This window comes from Ostrinia nubilalis, chromosome 14 (genome assembly GCF_963855985.1).
Source record: "Ostrinia nubilalis chromosome 14, ilOstNubi1.1, whole genome shotgun sequence".
NCBI classification, from domain to species: Eukaryota; Metazoa; Arthropoda; class Insecta; order Lepidoptera; family Crambidae; genus Ostrinia; species Ostrinia nubilalis.
In genome coordinates, this window is record NC_087101.1 from 13,642,773 (window position 1) to 13,661,982 (window position 19,210).

General features: G+C 37.5%; 1 protein-coding gene across 10 annotated transcripts in view; it reads right to left on the bottom strand.

Moving 5' to 3' along the window:
* Window positions 1-19,210, bottom strand: part of LOC135078228 (protein sprint) — a 290,396-nt gene that overhangs the window by 32,358 nt on the left and 238,828 nt on the right. For all 10 annotated transcript variants that reach the window (XM_063972823.1, XM_063972819.1, XM_063972818.1 and 7 more), the window contains 2 exons: window positions 14,097-14,213; window positions 13,100-13,301 (listed from right to left, as the gene is read on the bottom strand). In XM_063972823.1, coding sequence (XP_063828893.1) covers window positions 13,100-13,301; window positions 14,097-14,213 — 319 coding nt within the window. The remainder of the gene's footprint in view (window positions 1-13,099; window positions 13,302-14,096; window positions 14,214-19,210) is intronic.

Sequence of the window (19,210 nt, forward strand, 5' to 3'; positions counted from 1 at the left end):
TACTAGAATTCACAGACTAGATACTGAATAAACTTGCCACGGATAGACTTAACATTTAAAAGTATTATATTATGTTTTAATGCTTTGCACACACGGACATACACGTATGTCCGTATTTTAAAACGGCAAGTTGAATTACAATATTCGGAAAAATCACATGCTCTAATAGTCAGTACTTATAGAATGTTACTTGAGGTCTTAAGATAGGTTTTAGTGAACTCTAGTGTTTTTCCATCATTTTTTTTTATGTATTCCAGAGGTTATTGTCAAAGATAAAAAAAATCTTTGCCTATCTGAAAACTCAGCTGAAGTCGGATCTGAACTCCTGTATCAAAAACTCCCCTACTAATTACGTGTCTCGCAATCTGCTAAAAGCAGGGGGACATAAAAACATACAGCCACCCGACGAACTCATAACACTTCGCAACTCGGTGCTGAGTGCGAAGTGCCCACGTGGTACCGGCGCGCAAATGGTTAAAGCGTTTTAGCGAGCGGTCGAGACACCTGCGACTTTGAGAATAGGGTACTTTTAATTAGGTACGGGTTTTAGGATTATTAAAAGCGGGCTTTAGCGGTTTCAGGTAGAAGAAGACATTATTATATTACTCGTATACGGCGGTTTTTCGTGGGTTAGAAAATATATTTTTCCGAGTAACACGTGGAAGAAAATAAAACAGTGGAATATTAGCTCCAAGACTAAGTGTTGATGTAATTTAAAGTTTACTCATCCAGAATTTTATGTTTTTTAGCAGAGAATTGAGTCAAACTTTTCTACCATAGAATTACGCCAGTATTCACAAACATTACTATGAGGTCTAACAGTGCGCGTGGACGCACAGGATGACACACGAATCAATCACAGAACTCTATTCAACGCTATGCGTTCGATTTGCTGTTTCACTTAAGCAAGCATCGTTTATGAATACGGGCGTTAGTGTTTTTTTACTGAATTTCATATTATTGTCTTCAGAACCTACTTAAAGCTACTAATCTCAACTAACTCTCTGATAAATAATATTCTTATCTACAAATAACGTTTTTCTATGCCTATTTTATGTCCTCTCACCCAATCAGGGATTGCAAACAACCGCGCTAGGGATGGGATGAGTCACCGGGGGGCGAACCAATAAACCGCACTATAACGGTTATTTACGCTGTTTTGCAAAAACATACAGAACGTCACGCAAAAATGAACTATTTAGACGACACCCTGGTTTTTCGAGTTAGGTACTAAGACAGACGGTACTAGAGTGGGTAAGGTACATTTCATACTAGGCGCATTATTTGTTACAGTTTTGTGGCAGACACTAGAAAATACTAGAGTAATAATATCCTTGGTTAAAGATTGAAAAGTACATGCACGTAACGACTCTATATTAAGAGGAGGTAATTAATATAATTGCAGGAAGCTCAGACAAATTATGATCACTTTTATTTTATTTTCCATTATGAGTAAAGTTCCATTAGACAAGACCAAGATCATGATGCCTAATTTGAATGGCTTAATGTGATGACACAGATTGCCAAGTTACAGAATTCATTAAAAATTGTGAGTTATTACATGTCTTTGTTTTTAAATTAAAGTTCTCTGCTATGTTCATTTCATTTTCATATTTCATTCACTGAAGTTGTATCTCTACTTCTTTCAATCACAGCACCTCTGATTTGTTATTAGTATGTCATCTCATATTTCTAGTTTATTTTAACAACCCAAAGACCCTTATTTATACAACTAACAATCAATTTACTATTTCATGTCACATCTCGCCCAATCAGGGTCGCAAACAGTGAGTCACGAGGGACGAATCAATATCCCGTGACGATTCTGAGTTGCAATCTTGAATTAATTGGGGGGATGCTGTGGCAAATGAGGGGATCGGTTTGGTAATAATAGGGAATAGTAAAAGATAAGTTTTAGTGCTGTAAAAATTTCACAACCAAGATCTGAATGATAGTGTATTTGGATGAAATATTTGGTGAAAACTATAGGTTTTGATCAACTATGTTGTATCTATGCAATTTGTTTATTATTTTGTAAGCTGTTTGTTTTCCTATTACAATGAAATAAAATGAAATATTCTCTACTCTTCGTAAATTTTTCAGTAAAATTATTAGTTAGCAGCAGTATTGAAATGCTGGTCACGGGTTTAAATCGTTAGCTATTTTGGTATTTGTTGGATTTTCTGTGAATTTTAATAGGGTAACTAGCTTAGTCTAATGAAATAAAAAACAAATATTTAACGGCAGGCGTATTTTTAGATTAATCTAGAGGCTGAGACAAATAAGCCTCTAAAACATGTAAAACAAGGTGTAATACGATGTGTTCTATTCGTAGTCCATTCAAAAGCCGAACCACCCCCGCACAATTGTCCCCACCCTCCCTGGGTCCGTTGACTTGACATCTGACTTATGCGTTTGCTATTGCCCATCATTTGAACCCCGATTGCGTTGGACCCTATTAGTAGATGTAATCAATTTAACAGATATCTGTACGTATTTGTGTCTATCTGTGGAGTTAAAATAGTTCCTTTTTTTACAATAACGGGGAAGCTTTTAGTCTGCGATAGAAAGTGGTGCTCAGGCCATGGCCCGAAAATTCCGAAATATTAATTTAACCGCCTCTGTGGTCTAGTGGTATGACCACCTGCTTCAGACGCAGAGGTCCCGGGTTGGATTACCAGTGGGGGCAGATTTTTCTGTTCGGTTTGGTTGGTGGTAGGGCTTGTTCTAAGTCCGCCTGGCTAGCTAACACCATCTTACGTAAGTCTGTCGCCATAACAACAATGTTAACAGCATTGTTGTGTTCCGGCGGTTAGAGGTAAAATAGCCAGTTCCTCCGTGGTTGAGGATTCCGGGTGAAGCTCGCTTCCACCTTCGGCCTGATCGTCGCTTACCATTTTAGATGAGAGACAGGCCAAGAGCTTCCTCGTTGTGGATAAAAAAAAACATAATGACATTTTCTAATTAATTAATTTTAGTTCTGAAAACCAAGACTACTTTTCAACTCATTAGAAAATAATCATGTTAACTCCATACGAACGTATCAAAGGAAGCAATAATGGGTACGAGGGTGACAACAACACAGACGTTTTTGCATAAATTGATTGCGGGCAGACATTTATTAATTTGCGCCCGTTAGTCCGCCCCTCGGGGTGGCACTGGCCGGAAGCGGAAGTGGTATGTCTGGACCAATACACAGTAGCTACAAGTGCTAGGCTATATTGATTTTGTATTTAGAGCTAAGGGCAGTGTATTTCCTAACATAATTATGTAATAAGTTTCTATAAACAGTTTTAAAAGTTAGGTTAGTGGCGACAATTTGAAATAATTTCTGTTTTTGTAGCTTCGTGACTGAAAATATTTGATGTCACAATAGCTGACCTTTTGTATGCTTATCTAAACTCAAATATACAATAATGGAAAAAAGATCTCATCTTTACCCACGGAAATCAGTATGTAGGTAAATCACAAAATTAATAGGTAAGTAAGCACTTTATTTTTATCAATCAACATTTATTTAATTGAAAAAAATGGGCATCAATTAATCTTAGCACTACTTGTATTAATCAATAAAAATCAGCGTTCAACTACAACCTAGATTTCCACGAAAAATACTAAACACAAAATAATTGATGTTCAATCCCTGACACAAATATAACCGTTAACCCGTCAACAGCTCACAAATTAATTTCACATTACGAATTGGATGTAATCCAATTCATTATAAACTCATTCATACAAAATTTTCATTTGCAAGCGTCGTCTTGTCATTGCCTTTAAAATACTGACAAATGGGGCTTCAGGAATTTCATTAAATATTCCTATTGAATTTCGTTTTGCCCTGAAAGCGGTGAGTTACTACGCCATTTACAAAATCTATTCGGAACGAATGATTTGAACTTAACTCTATTTATGAAAACCTGATCTTTTTATTGACATTTCATGGGTAGGTAAGGGTTGTTTTAACCACTTTTCTTCTCGAAAAAAGAAAGGATTACAGGGTCGGTTAGGTAGAGTTAACTGAATTTTTGTTCTTTTATTATTATGTTGATTACTTGTTCTTTTCTTAAGGGTGTTAACAACAATGTGGATTACAGGATTACAAAGTTTGCTCAGAAAAAGTTTTTAGAAATAGACATTTACATACCTAGTCCTCCGGCTCAATCGTCATCGAATCCTATAAATAACTTTGATAACAGTGTAGGTAATGCAATTACAAATGATTTATAGCATTCCGTAAAACTTTCTCCATAGAAATAACCCTTAACACCGCAAGGAATTCAAAATTGTCGCCATTATGTGCGTTAACGCATCTTGCGTTCCAAATTCAAAGTTCACATGTCGTTTGGTGCCCACAAGAGGCCGTTACTTTCACCCCAGCATTTGAGGGTTAATCGGGACTAAGGTTACCATGAAAAAGTTTTGACCAAGAGATAGAAATTCCAAAAATTTAAGCAGAATTTGTAGCAGCCATGCTAAATTAAATGAGCAGATGAAAAGTTATCAAATATGGAAAAATCTGCCCTAAATAAAAACAATACACGTTACATACGTAAATCTGAAAATTGCATACGTAATTTTCAGTTTTTAATTTTTTCGTTTCGTTATCTTTTCCAATTTGCATAAACTCACAACGGATTTTAATTTTTCTGTGGAGAAATCCGTAAAAAGTGCTGCGGACCGACGGTCTCTTGTCCCGATTTTTCTGGACAATTCCGGAAAGATGGTAACCCTAGGGGTGCCCGATGAGGCAGTAAGTGCTGCGTAATGAATACTACGCGTTAACCCTACGCTACAAGGTCTGAATGGCCAGTTTAATGGTGGTTATAATTAAGGATGCACCTAATTTGGTCTTACAATTATTCCATTAGAACAGGAAAAACGAGTGTTAATTAAAATAATTGATTTTATATCTTGAGAAAAAATTAAAAGGCCTGAGGGTATCTCAATAGGCTGGATCCTTTAGGCCTTCGGGAAGGGAAAAATAGATGGTAGATTATTATCTTTATTTTTTTGAATAATCTAAAATAAAGTCACGTTATAATATAACACCATTTCAGCCGACTGATAAACATATTACCTATAAAGTACTATATTATAACAAAGCAAGGTTTCCCACTTTTTCATCGAGCTTTTCCGAGCAGAGGGTTGCAGAGCACTTATTTAAATCATGTTATGTCTCACACCCATACGGGTGAATACTCACAAACATTACTATGAGGTCACACAGCACAGGGCGCGTGGACGCACAGGGTCTCATAAACCTATTCATAGACAATACTTAAGTGGCGGAGTGACACTCACGCACCAATTATTGTAAAATTATTTCAAAATAAAAAAATAAAAACTAAAGAGATTGGTACGCAAAGATTAGTCCCACGCACCTCTTTCACCTTTGAATTTTGAGCTAAAACAAGGTAAGTATGCATACCTACAGTATTTTGTGAGTATTTTGTTTATGTTTCATTACTAATTAGACCCACCCTTTTGGATGAACTCGCTTTGATCATGCTCTATAATTAAGTTTACTTTAAAAGTGAAGGTATTAACTTGACGCCAAAGGGACAAATAAGTTGGAGTTAAGATTAAAGTCATAGCAGGATCTCAATTTATTTTGTTAAATTGCTTTTTGTGAACTATGCTAAGATTTCAAGTATTTTTAGGTAAGTTAATTTAGTTTTTTGACAGTTTTTTTACGCTTACCTCTGATCCAAATTATTGACTCCAGCAGTGGTAAGGTTTTTTATTTAACATCTTCAAAAAAATTATCAGTCTTTCAAATTGTAGACTTATGTTGAAAAATGAAATGAAAATGAAATGAAATGTTTTATTCAGCGACACAAAACACATCAAGAAAATTATAACAAAACTAAAACTAAATAAAGTAGATAAGTGGATACCGTTTCGGTGACACGCACTTACGTGTCACCGAAACGGTATCCATTCAGCATCATGTCGAGGTTTCGTAAGGAACACCACGACGCTGGTCTTCTGTGGATACACGAGGGCAAGAAGCACTACATAACCTAACAAAGTACGTATTTCTATGTAACAGAAATGAATGAAATCCCCAACTTATTTAGATTGAACCCCTGAACCATTGACTAAAACACCTTCCGCTTGTCGCGTACGTGTTTCCCAACAAACGTGAATCCAAAACAAAACCGCTGCACATCAGGGGTCCGACGGCCTCAAGTATTCACAAAGCTGCTTCAATTGACTGTGAAGTAACACCTGAAGGGTACACCCATCCCATCACCTCACGCCATTTTCAACTGTGTCACAATAGCCTAAGAACTACAATAACACTTGTCTGTACAGCTCACCACAGCTCAAGTTACGCAGTTTGAAACTCTATGTGGTTGAAATAAGGTTGATGCGAATTCTTGGAATAAAGTGCTTGCGGTGTTTTGAGTGCGAGGACGTGTTGTGAGCGCGAATGTTGTCAAAAGTAGAAACATATGGCTTTTAGTATGAACAATTTGTGGATGCATTAAAGGTGTGGGAATATGCCAAGTTGGTCCAACAGTTTTGGGTATTAGGTATGTCTAATATACTATGACGAAGTATATTTGAATGGAGACCGTTTTTTGGATAGCGAAATGTAGAGCATACTGTAGCAATAGTGACGACATATTACCTACTTCTAATGTACTGTCTGTTTCATGTTACTTAAATTAAGTTGATGTATAGATGGAGATTGTGCTCGGTAGTATGTATAAGTGAGGTAAATAAAATCTTATGAAGTGCTGTAGACAAATATACTTACGAATTGGACTTCGAATTGTTTCAGAATACTTTTCCTATAATGATGCTATGGTGATAATAGTGGTTTCATGATTTCAGACTTTTATAAAATGGATGTCTAGAAAGATGGGATAAAATTACTTACTCAAAGCTAAAATGGTGATATTAGAAAACTGGACACGTGCAAAGTCTGAACTAAAGCATGATAAAACTTAAAACGTGATTTAAATCCTTATCTACCCTAGAAAAGCAATTCACTGAACATTTCCCGAGCCGGAGATGGCAATAAGTCTATAAAATCGAAGTTTTATTTATATGAAGGCGAATACTATTTTTGATCTATAAATTTTAACTTTGTGAAACTTCACAAAATGATTGATTTGATTTGATACTCCTAGTAAAATTATAAAAAATACAAGCACAGTTTACACTGAAATACTGTTCAGCTTTCTGTCAGTCTTTTCATTATGATTTATTTGTCTATTTTGTGTACTTTGGTCGTGCTTGCCTGTGAGTTGGCAATACATGCCGATTAAATTAATATTCTATAATTTTAAATTAAACATTTCCTTTACAATGTTTGCTCAAAAGCTCCATAACTTTATCATTTGTAAACTCGCATCATTTTCACCCAACTTAAAGCGGTTAATAATCTCACATCCAAGACGTTTCAAATGCTCCACATGATCGAACCAATATCGCGTTAAGAGCGCAACCATTCACGGTGGCAAATCTTATCTTCAGTGGAATTGGAAAATATTGCTCTTGTAGCGTTACTTTAGGATACACATTCAAATGGTAATGCGATGAGGGCACAGAAATGTGCACACTTGTCGTGGGCCTTAATAGAAGTGAATGAGGTTCAATTTTCAACAAAAATGTGCATTATGCTGCTGTACAGGCTACAGATGGTTAATGTTACTTGATGCATTTAGGAAATAATTTGTTAAGGTTACTTTAGTTTTTATTTGTTATTTTGCAATCGATTTTTGATATCTCAATGGACATTTTATTGGTCTTGGTTTCATAGGTCATCTATCTATGGTACCTATTGTCACAACAGACCATGCTTCAGTTAACTGAAAATTAATAAAAATTTGAATTATTGAAAATTCAATAGAATTTTTTAACTAAAATGTTGGGTGCTATCGTATCCTACTGATTGTGTTATATGAAGATATTTGGTATATTTTAACGCAAAGAATACTCAACAGGTTTGATGAACTCTTACAGTATGTTTCATATTATGTATTGAATATATGGGCTATGACTGGAATCTTAAATGGACTACGAGTATTATTTATAACAATATTATAAATCTGAGCGAAGCTGCGAGCAAAAGCTAGTTCTATATTGACTGTGTTTGATCTCGTATAAGCCAGTAAATAATGTACTTTATATCGCTGAATCATTTTCACCTGACACGTTAATACTATGTTACAGAATAGTGTTTCCTGCATACGAGCATGCTTATTACATTACGTTGCGACTTATATAAATGGTAGCGGAAACATGGATATTAGAACGGAGCAAAATGTGGGTATTCGATACTATATTTCATTATAACGACATTCGATTCCCGCAATACAATCCGACATGCAAATGCGTCCGCGGGTAGTCTGCGAAACTAAAAACTGCATTTCAAACTCGTGTTGTGTTGTCCACATGTCGATAGTTGAGTATCGATAAAATTTATTTTAGCTCACATCAAAACTTTAAAATCTTATTGAAGCACTTATTAGCCCAGTTATAAAGCAATAAATTGACGATGTGTTTGAACATATTGGTCTTAGACATCTATGAATAAAAACTAATTTTAAACTTGAAAAAGTAGAATTGCCTTAGATGGGATTGAACCCACGACCTTTCGCTTCCCGGGTGACTGCTCTTCACCATGAAGTTATCATGAGTGAGATTTTTAATTGAATTTGAGGATACATATTTTCATTCTATTTATTTTAAACGCTAACATGGCACATGATAGCACAGCTGAAATTGTATTTATCAAAATTAAAATTGTGATGAATTTAGAGGATCATCGATAACAACTAACTATGTAAGGTAAGGGTGTGACTATGTATAATATGTATGTATATAAAAATAAAGTATATAAGTAGTATATCCGTTAAGCTAGCACCCATAACACAAGCATTAAGTTGCTTATTTATTTATTTATTTAAACTTTTATGCCAAAATAAATTTGAACATAAGGCGAACTTAATGCACTAAAGCATTCTCGACCAGTTTACCTTTGGGTTGAGCAGAAAAGAAATTTGTTTGGCGGTACTTCTAGTGCAGGAAAGAAAAACAAAAACAAATATGCTACATACATAAATAATATATAAAATATATAATAAATAAATACATACATAAAATAGATGATTGAGTTAAACTGAAATTACAATTCATGAAGATGAGATCATTTTGAGGAAGTGATTATGGACAGATTTTTTAAAAGAAAACTTACTAGACGCTTGCCTGGTCTCTTCAGGCAGAGAGTTCCAGAGCCTTATGGCCTGGAGACGGAAGGAGTCGGAGAGAAAACCAGTTCGGTGAAGAGGGGTGGAAAGAACGGATTTGTTGGAGGAACGGAGCTGACGTGAGTGCGTAGAGCTGAGAAGATTAAACTGAGACTTAAGATATGAAGGAGAGTTGGGATCATTTAGAATTGAAAAAAGGGTACAGAGAATTCTGACTTTGCGTCGAAGTGGGAGAGGCAACCATTGAAGCTGGGAACGGTAAGCGGAGATATGGTCATATTTACGGAGACAGAAAATAAAGCGAATGGCATTGTTGACAAGGCGATCCAACTTTGTAAGTAGATCTTGATTCAGGTCGGGGTAACAGACGTCGGCATAGTCGATTATCGGGAGGACAAGAGCTTGAATGAGGGAAATTTTCGTTTTTGTTGGGAGGAAGTTTTTGAGCCTCCAGAGGGAGCGCATTGTGGCTGTAACCTTCCGACTGACCTCTGCAACCTGTACATTCCAGCTGAGCGTGGTGTCCAAGTGCAAGCCAAGGTTTTTGACGCTTGCACAGTAAGGAATGTCAACTCCATTAAAGTTAACCGGTGGCACACCGTTGAGGTGACATATTTGACGCTGACTTCCAATAATTATGGCTTGGCACTTGTTAGGGTTGACGGCTACACCAAATCGACCAGACCACTCAGCAATGTAATCAAGATCAGCATTAATATACTCCACAGCCCTGTTGATGTCCTTGAAGTGGCATTGACGGTAAAGTTGCAGATCGTCTGCATATAGATGGCAAGAGGAGCCAATACCGGAGGTGATAGAGTTTATAAAGAGAGAAAACAGTAAAGGAGAGAGTATGCCACCCTGCGGAACGCCAGTAAGCAAGTCACGCCAGTGGGAAATAGAGTTATCGATACGGACCGCTTGCTGGCGGCCACGAAGGTAGGAAGCAAACCAGTTAATTGCAGTAGGTGTAAGATTGAGTTGGGTTAAAACAGCCAGAAGAACGTCATGGTCCACAGTATTAAAGGCGTTGGAAAAGTCAATCAATACTAGCAGTGTCACTTCACCGTGTTCCATGCCTATTCTGATATCCTCAGTCACTTTAAGTAGTGCAGTGCTGGTACTGTGGCCAGGGCGGAAGCCGGATTGAAACTGACTAAGGACATTGTTGTCGAAGATGAACTTAGAGAATTGGGAGTGTACAACAGCTTCCAAAGTTTTGGAAAGGAAGGGTAAGATAGAGATAGGTCTGAAGTTGTTGAGCAAGGTGGGATTCGATATTTTAGGAAGAGGGATGACGAAAGCTTTACCCCATAAAGTAGGGAAAGTGCCAGAGCTTAAAGAGAAGTTAATAATGTGGGTTATTAAAGGGAGAGTGCAGTCGAGCAGAATCGATATCATGTACCGGCCTATGCCATCGAAGCCAACCGCTTGTGATTTGATCGACAGTATGACTTTCTTGACTACATCGACTGACACTGCAGAAAAAGAGAAGGTTGTCGAGACGAGAGGGATCGTGGTAGTTACCTCGGCAATAGTTTTATTTTTTACATCAGGGTCCAAAGTTGAAGCAGAAGAGAAATGAATATTTAATTCATCTGGTGAAAATTGAGAGTTTGAGAGTTTAATGTCAGCTTTGCCAATGCCAAGTCCTTTGAGGAACTTCCATACATCGGCCGAAGAAGAATTATGGATATTGTTATGTATGTACCTCCGTTTGGCTGATCTTACCATCTGATTGCACCGGTTTCTGGCAGCCTTGAAGCTATTCCAGTTGCTGTCACTGCGGACCTGTTTAAATCTTCGAAAGGCACGGTCACGGCGAGTCATAGCCATACGTACCCCTTCGGTGATCCAAGGCGCAGGTGGCCGTTTAAGTTTAACCGGACGGAGTGGCGCGTGTACATCGTAGAGGGACAAAACGAGCGAGTTAAATAGTGATACTTTGGCGTCGATCGATGCTGCCACCAGAACGGGTTGCCAGTCAAGCGAAGCGGCATCCCTCTTAATAGCCTCCGCATCCACCCTTGCTAGGTTTCGCATAAGAACAGTAACTGGTTTCTGCTTCGTGGTGTGGAGCCTATATGTTGCAAAAATCAGGTCATGGCGTGAAAAACCGGGCGCTGCAAGCTGACCATGGGAAACTATGCTGTCTGGAGATGACGTAAAAATAAGATCAAGCCACGTATCTGGAGAGTCTACATTGTGGTGGGTGGGTTTAAGTGGGAGGATAGTAAAGTTCAGAGATGACACCATCCCGAGTAGTTTAGCGGACGCTGGGGAACTCACCAAAAGGTTGGTATTGAAATCCCCCATGATTATATGGTGAGGGTATTCAGTGCTGATGGGCTCAAGGGCGGACTCAAGCTTCGAGAGGTAGTCGACGCCAGGTGGGCAGTAGACCACCCCTAGGGCCGCCTTGACTCCCTTAATATTAACCTCTAGGAAAATAAATTCCGCGGAACCACTGTACAGAGAAGGGGACATCTCCAGAATCCTGTACGGTATATCACTTCGCAGATAGACTGCAACACCACCACCTCCCTTGCCAATACGGTCATTCCTGATAAGCACGAGACCAGGCAGGGCATAGGATGTTGAGGGTAGACAGGGTTTCAACCAGCTTTCCGATACAAGTATGGCATGAAGGTGTTCACTTGAGAAAGATTCATGTAGATCCGTATAGTGCGCGGGAATGCTCTGCGCATTTATGTGGCATGTATTAAAGAATTTCTTTGTTTTAAAAAAGTTTTCATTTAAAATGTCCTTTAAGGTACGAGAGGTAGAAATATCATGAAAAGATAAGTCGTCGTTTGTAGAAAAAGATTCATTCGCGGAAAAAAATGATTCATCATCCATTATGTTTATAAATAAAATAAAATAACCTAATTAGATATTAATAAAATTATTAAAATAAATTAGTTAATATAATAATAATAATAAGATAATATTATAACTAAAAGTCACTAACGTTTTGCTTACTTTGGGGCTAGCTGGCGCTGTGTGAAATTGTCCAAAGATTTTAAAGATTATTTAAAGATTTAAAGATTTAACTAACCCCTGTCTCATCACTGCAAAACTCAAAATCCCCACGTAATTTGTGCAACTAAAGCGCTAGTCTATTCCACGGTTATAAACAATATTTTACGAAACCGCCATCACCCGGTGCTGTATTTTGGAAAGTTTATTGGACGCTTCATTAGACAGAGTTCTCTAGTTTGGACGGTCGTCGTAACTTTGGATAGTAACTTTGCTGTCGGACCATAAAGGATTGCTGGAAGTTTGGTGGTGGACTCAACTGTTTTACTGTTTGTGTTTATTCTGCAGAAGTTAGTATATAAAACAAAACCGCTGTAATTTTAAAGTTAAATAACAATCGGGAACAGTACATTTGGAGTACTAAAACATAACTTAAACTGACTTGGCGTTTTATTTTTATTTTATAACATTTCATCATCTGGCGAAACATCTTCAATAAATCAAAATGTTTATTTCCTCATTCACATTTCAAACAGTGGTAGCTAAATTCTCGTAAAAATCTATTTTTTACTCTAGTAAGGACTAAGGACATCAACGCTAAAAAATATAATGTTACAAATTCAAATTCAAATTCAATAATTTATTTGCTAGAATACATAATTACCATGCTCGTTTTACAAAGCAGATCTTATAGCTAATGTATGACATTTTTGAAAGTGGGTCCACGGTATTAGTGACTGGTTGTCTGACTGTCCAGTCTTTATCATTTCAGCCAGTGACAATCCACAGTTAGACATAGATTCAAGTCTATTCAAGGAACACCACAGTTATCATTCAAAGCTTTTCTATTTTTTTTTAATTTCTAAAGTTTTTCTAATCTTAAAAGTACATACCTGACTAAGACTATCCCCCAGGCTGCCTTCAGCGTCGACAGGCCGGAACAGCTGGTCCTTCAGGTCGCGCGGGCGCCGTCGATCCTGCGCCTCCCTCATGGCCTGGCTTTGGAGCCTTTCGAAGAACTCCCGCGGCTTCAGCGGGGGAGGCTCGTCGTCCGGCGGCGGGGGAGGGGGCGGCGGCAGCCTTGTTCTTGGTGAACTGTGGAAAGGTCATTGAAGTTTAGTATTGGGGTCTTAAAACGATTTTCTGGTCGAACCATGGCTGAAAGTCATCTTACAAGGATTACCTTCGACCAGACATAAATTTCCATTAGGAAATTGGACAAGCGTCAATGAATACATCTTACTACTAGGACTACATAAATCCACATGAAGGAAGGCATTTAGTACTATCATGGCGCTTTACTCCTAATAGGGGCGGCTTAAGAAAAGTCGTATTTTAGAGTAGGTCTGCAGAACAATGATGACTAGGACTGGTTACATTATGTGCTTACTTGCATTTCCACCGTCAGACACGTAGACGATAACAGTTGCATGCTCGTAGCTGCTATCGTCTCCCCCAACTAGGGGGTGGGCAAGGGAAAATGCTGGGAGGGTATGTACCAGTTAAACTCTAACTTTTTTCTAGATTCCCCAGTTCATTCCAGGCGAGTGACGGAACATCGAACCCTATGCCTTATCCTTCTGATGACGGGAGCCCCACATAATCTGTCCTGTCCCAGCACGCAAGGCTCGAGGAAAATGGTATTGTAGAGTTGCCAGAACAATTCACCTGCATATGAGTAACCGCTAGTCATCCTCGGTGGAGCGCTTATCGTAGTCTGAGCTATAAATTACGTAAATTAATTACTCACAGCGTTTGCAACATATTATTGCGAATTTTTGCGATTTTTTACGATTTTTTTGAGAATTTTCTGCGAACTTTTTGGGAAATAGCTCCGCGAGTTTAGTGAGTCTGCAAAATACGGCTGACTGGGATAGGTTATATTCTCACCTGCGTATGAGTGACCGCTCGTCATCCTCGGTGGAGCGCTCATCGTGGTCTGAGTCAGAACTGCGGCTGTCGCGGCGCCTTACTCCTTGCAGGTGAGGCTCAAGAAACGTCGCATTTCTGGAACAAAAAGAAGAAAATATTGTTTAAAAATGACAGTCGTTTACGAATAATGCATGTTATTCGGCTTCAGAATAATAACTTGACGTAGGTATAATGTATTAGGCTCGTTTATAAGAACTCTAACTATGTAGTTTGTTTTGTCTAAGGTCTTAAAATTATTCTACTCGCACAAAGTAATTTTCACGAATGAATTAATAATGCAAAACGACGAACTTTTTCAAAGTTAATTTTCCATTAGAATTATTCTTCAATTACTTTGTTTTAATCAATTTGTAGGGTGGTGAAGATGTGCCAAAGTAATTTTACGTCCATGTCAAGTTTTTAATAAATCGTCTGAGTGCAGTTTAATGGCTTCGTCGGCCATCAGCGCAAAGACATATCGGCTGCGAACTGCCGAGAGCCGCACATGAGGCTGGCTAGGGCGGCCATGATGCTTACGTCACTTAGGACATGACAGTATTTTCACGACATTAAATTGTCAAAAAGCGAAACTGTAACCCTGCGCTTGCGATTATTAAAGAATAGTTGGAAAATTAAAAAGGTTAAAAATGTTGCTTAGCGACAAACGACGATTAATATAATTTGTTTAGTGGCGAATGACGGCGCAAAATGTAACCTTAAATAAAAATCAATTTGGTAATTTTAGTTTGTATGCTGAATATTCAACTAAAAGATTCTTTATTTACAGTCATACTCATTAGATTTTGAATAGAAAATCAGTCAATCAGTGAGTAAATATTTTTATAGAGTCATCACCAAAACTAAATGTGTGATTTGTCTAGTTTCTCATCAGTTCAAGAGCAATCTATTTCTAACACTCTTTTCCAAGACTTTTTCAATTTCCTTCTCATTGATTACCAATGTCAAATCAAGTCTTACAAATTCCGAAACCGTTGTAACCCCACCCTTGGCCAGACTAAAGGGGCATTAACTAAGATTTATACCCGGCCGCGCTCGCCCCCTATATTAATTAAAAAGCAACGCACGGCAGGCGTGCGACACGCGTGCGGTCGCAAATTACTTACTCACAGCGTTTGCGAATGCTTGCGATTTTTTTGCGAATGTTCCGCGAAATTTTTAGGAAATAACTCCGCGAGCTTAGTGTTAACTGTCCGGTTGGAATCCGGATTTTTCCTATCACCTGCAAACAAAAGTTTTCAGTGAAACGTGAACTATTCAGGAATTTCGTTCGCGTTTTCTATTGTTTTATTCGTTATTGAGTTTTTGTGCGCACGTAGTTTTTTGCGGTCTCGAAAATGAAAATAGTTATTGTGAGGGAAACGATTGTGTGTTTTGGAAATTAGAGAACAAAGACAAGTTTATTGATATTTTTCATGTTAGTTATCACCGCATTTAGGTGTTGTTTTGCATAAAAAATTTAGTCTAAATAATGCTCTGTCAACTGTTTACTTAAGTTCAAAGTTTGCAACCAGTTAAGTACCTAGGTGTTGTTACTTTCAAATATTTATTCCATTCCTTTCAAAGTCTTTGTTTAAATAGTTTCATTAACAACCGCTCACAAGTGGCTGCTCGTTTGCCTCCTATCACATATAAAAAAAAAAAAAAAAAAAAAAAGTGGCGCTATTTCTTTCATGTCAAAGATTAACACATAACAGATATCCCGAATCTCATAAGTCATAACCCTACACTACACAAGGCCAAACGTGACCCGCCTCGGTATTAAAAATCGCTGTAATAACCCTGTCACTGCTGACGTGGAGGTGACAACCAATTTGTGGGAGCGTTGGTCGCGGCGACCGAGCACCATTATGTTGTTATTTTTTGAGGAAATGTAATCTTAGGAGCTGTTAGCAGTTTTGTTTCAGGCGTGGAAAAAGAAAACATTTTTATCAGCAAGTCTTATGATTAATCCTATTTTCTTGATCAAGAGGCACTTATGCTAGGCTTTGAATGAAGCTGTAAGGATTATTACCTACACAAAGCGAAAAATTATTATGAGGCCAGTGAAAAGGTCACTTACGACAATTCTAGAAGCCTGATAACATCACTGTTATTCAATGACCTCAGTTATACTACTGCATTGTCAAGTAACACACTGAACAAAATTTTAAATGCAATATGGCAGGTTTACGGTGGACTACACTTGATTTCCGGTGTCGATTCTGTACAGCTCGTTAATCAATAGCATTATCATGTTACCAACGTTCCGTCATCGTATCCTTGGATAGTCATTAACTCCGGTTTTACCAGCCAAAGCACCCAGCCCTAATGGGGTGTCCACGCGTCCCCAACAAATCACTATCGCGTCACATGTCAGGTCATTATGACGGGATGACGCGTCTGACGGACCGTCATTAATTAAAACGCCACATTTGACGCCACTTGTGCCAGGTGCAACGGAACCGCGATTAATATTAATATGATACCGCGGGTTTGCGTGATATTTTCAGTTTATTTCCCTGGTATTTTTCAGAGCCCACATTTCAGTTTGAATATTCGTTTACGGTTGTCCGTGGTTTTGGTTTCAGTTATTAATTACATGCTGCTTTTCAGGGAAATTAATTATTAATCAACTGGACTGTGCGGTCTGCAGAGATACTTAATTAAAATAAATACATAAATCTGTAAAACAAGACCGTTTCATTTTGTATTAAAAATGGAAATTGCTTATTATTATGAAATTATCAAATGAAAACATTCGAAAAACGGAAGTTAACAAACCACCGGCCGCTCGCTTAAACTTCCTAATTAATTTATAGTTAGGTACCTACATAAACCTCAATATAATCAAACATCAGCAGGACTAAAAATATAAAACGCTCTGCTAATTTATAAGCACAAGCATTTTTATTATCAGATGGCATTTTATCCAGACCAAAGTTTTAAAAGCTAATAGCAAAACAAAAAGATCTTGGTGATAGTTAGCGTGCTCTGCCTTCAGGCTCCGAGCAACAATAGAGCTCTGAAAGTTTTCATTCTTGTTATGAATTTTCATGACGTTCTCTCTTTGTGTTTTCAAGCTTGTAGTTGCTGGATTAAAAATTAAGAAAGGATGGGACTTCTTTTGTTGTTGTACGTTGCCTGATGTCTTTTAACATTAGTGTCAGTTGTTACAAAATACTGTAAAGATCGATTTTTATGATAAATAGCGAAACTTCGTACTCCATTTTACCTACATTAATCAAATAATTACCTAAAAAGGAAATCCTAAAACTCGTATCGATAGCTTCATAGATGATTTTGTCACATTTTTGTTTAAGAATATTTAATAACGGGAGACTAAAATCCCACTGACAACACAAAAATACTTTTACTGGAATCACTGAAAACAATGCAAGGTTTCCCAACATGAAGTGAAAAGTCGAAATCACTACAATAAGTAGTGCGCAATGCGTAATGTTTGAATTCAATTATTATTTCTAGTTTAATTGACCCAAAATGAAGATGTATAGTCATAGCACAGTTCATACAGAGAACAAAGCAACAGATTATTTGCGGCTGGTCCGCAGGAGAGATTAATTGCGAATTCCACGAAACGCACAGGAAAAAACCCATTTCCGTATTATTAGGGCTGCCTAAGTAATATATTTTGGATCACATTGCATTTGTTTAGGTATTAGGTATGAATAAATTTAAGCTATGTATGACGGCATGTTAAGAGGGCACCTTTGTGTTTCACCATTTTGCAATATAAGTATAGAGTCATGTCAAGTAATTCAAATTCAAATTCAAAACGTTTATTTGCCAAAAACACAGTAATACAGGGTGACAATATTAAAATAGATTTTCCTACAGCTTTTCTTTTAGTAGAACAATATAGGTTAAAATATAATTAACTAGTGAGCCGCCCTGGCTTCACACGGGTGCTACTTAAGTATACATATAAACCTTCCTCTTGAATCACTCTATCTAAAGGCGCTGTGTGAAACTGTCCAAAGATTTATAAAAATATGTATATATATATATTAAAAAATCGCATTAAAATCTATTGCGTAGTTTTAAAGATCTAAGCATACATAGGGACAGACAGCGGAAAGCGACTTGGTTTTATACTATTGTATGTAGTGATAAGTAGAAAGAAAATAACTGTCTTATTTCTTCATACAATTTCAGTAATTACTACTAATTACCTATCTATTTACTCTGTCTGACAGGTAGGAAGTCTTCATCTGTACATGTTTTCATACACGCACTAGGGCGATTCTAAGATGGTGAGCTGGGACACATCAGTGTTTTAGTAACATTTAGACCCTTTCCAATTTGTTTAATATTTAACTCCAACTGCCAACCCTAGCTAATGCCAACATGGCATTGTTTGTCATTGACCGGCAACAGCCTAATGGTATAGTCGACACCACACCAGACTGTACACATTTGTTCCAAAATATCACCTATTACAATAGCAAAAGGTGCTACAGTGTAAGCTTGACATGCCGTTGACCGTACATTTGCTTTTTTCTTACTTAGCAAATGTGGTGGGCTGTCACCAAGCTTGATAATGTCCATTTCTATTGTTTCTCTGACGGGGCAAAAGCGGAAAATTAATTATAGTTCTTGATTAAGTGGGCTTAAGTTCAAATTTAGCATGAATTAATCTCCTCCTCGTTATATTTTTGATGGAATTACGGATCAGATTAGGAAAATCGCTCATTAATAGGCTATAATCTTGAGTTTCTTAAGCTGGATTTAAAGAACAGTTATTGGAAATAGACGGCTTGCTAGGAGTCCATCTTGAAATACAGATTAAGTTAGATTATGTTGCCCAATAATAAATGTCTATGATAGTCAAGTTTTGTTTTGTTGACCTGGTTTTGTCTTGTTGTTTGTTACAAGTCAAAAAATATCATACATACGAGACATACCTACTTACACATAGCTTTCGTGTAAAATTTAGGTTTGCCGATTTAGTGATGACCAGTGTATTATGCAAGTACAGCACATGAGCTTAATGCTGAAATTCATGCAAATTCAAGCTAGCATTCAGAAGACAAGATTGCCATTTTAGATGCATGAAACTCTTATGTCAAACTGTC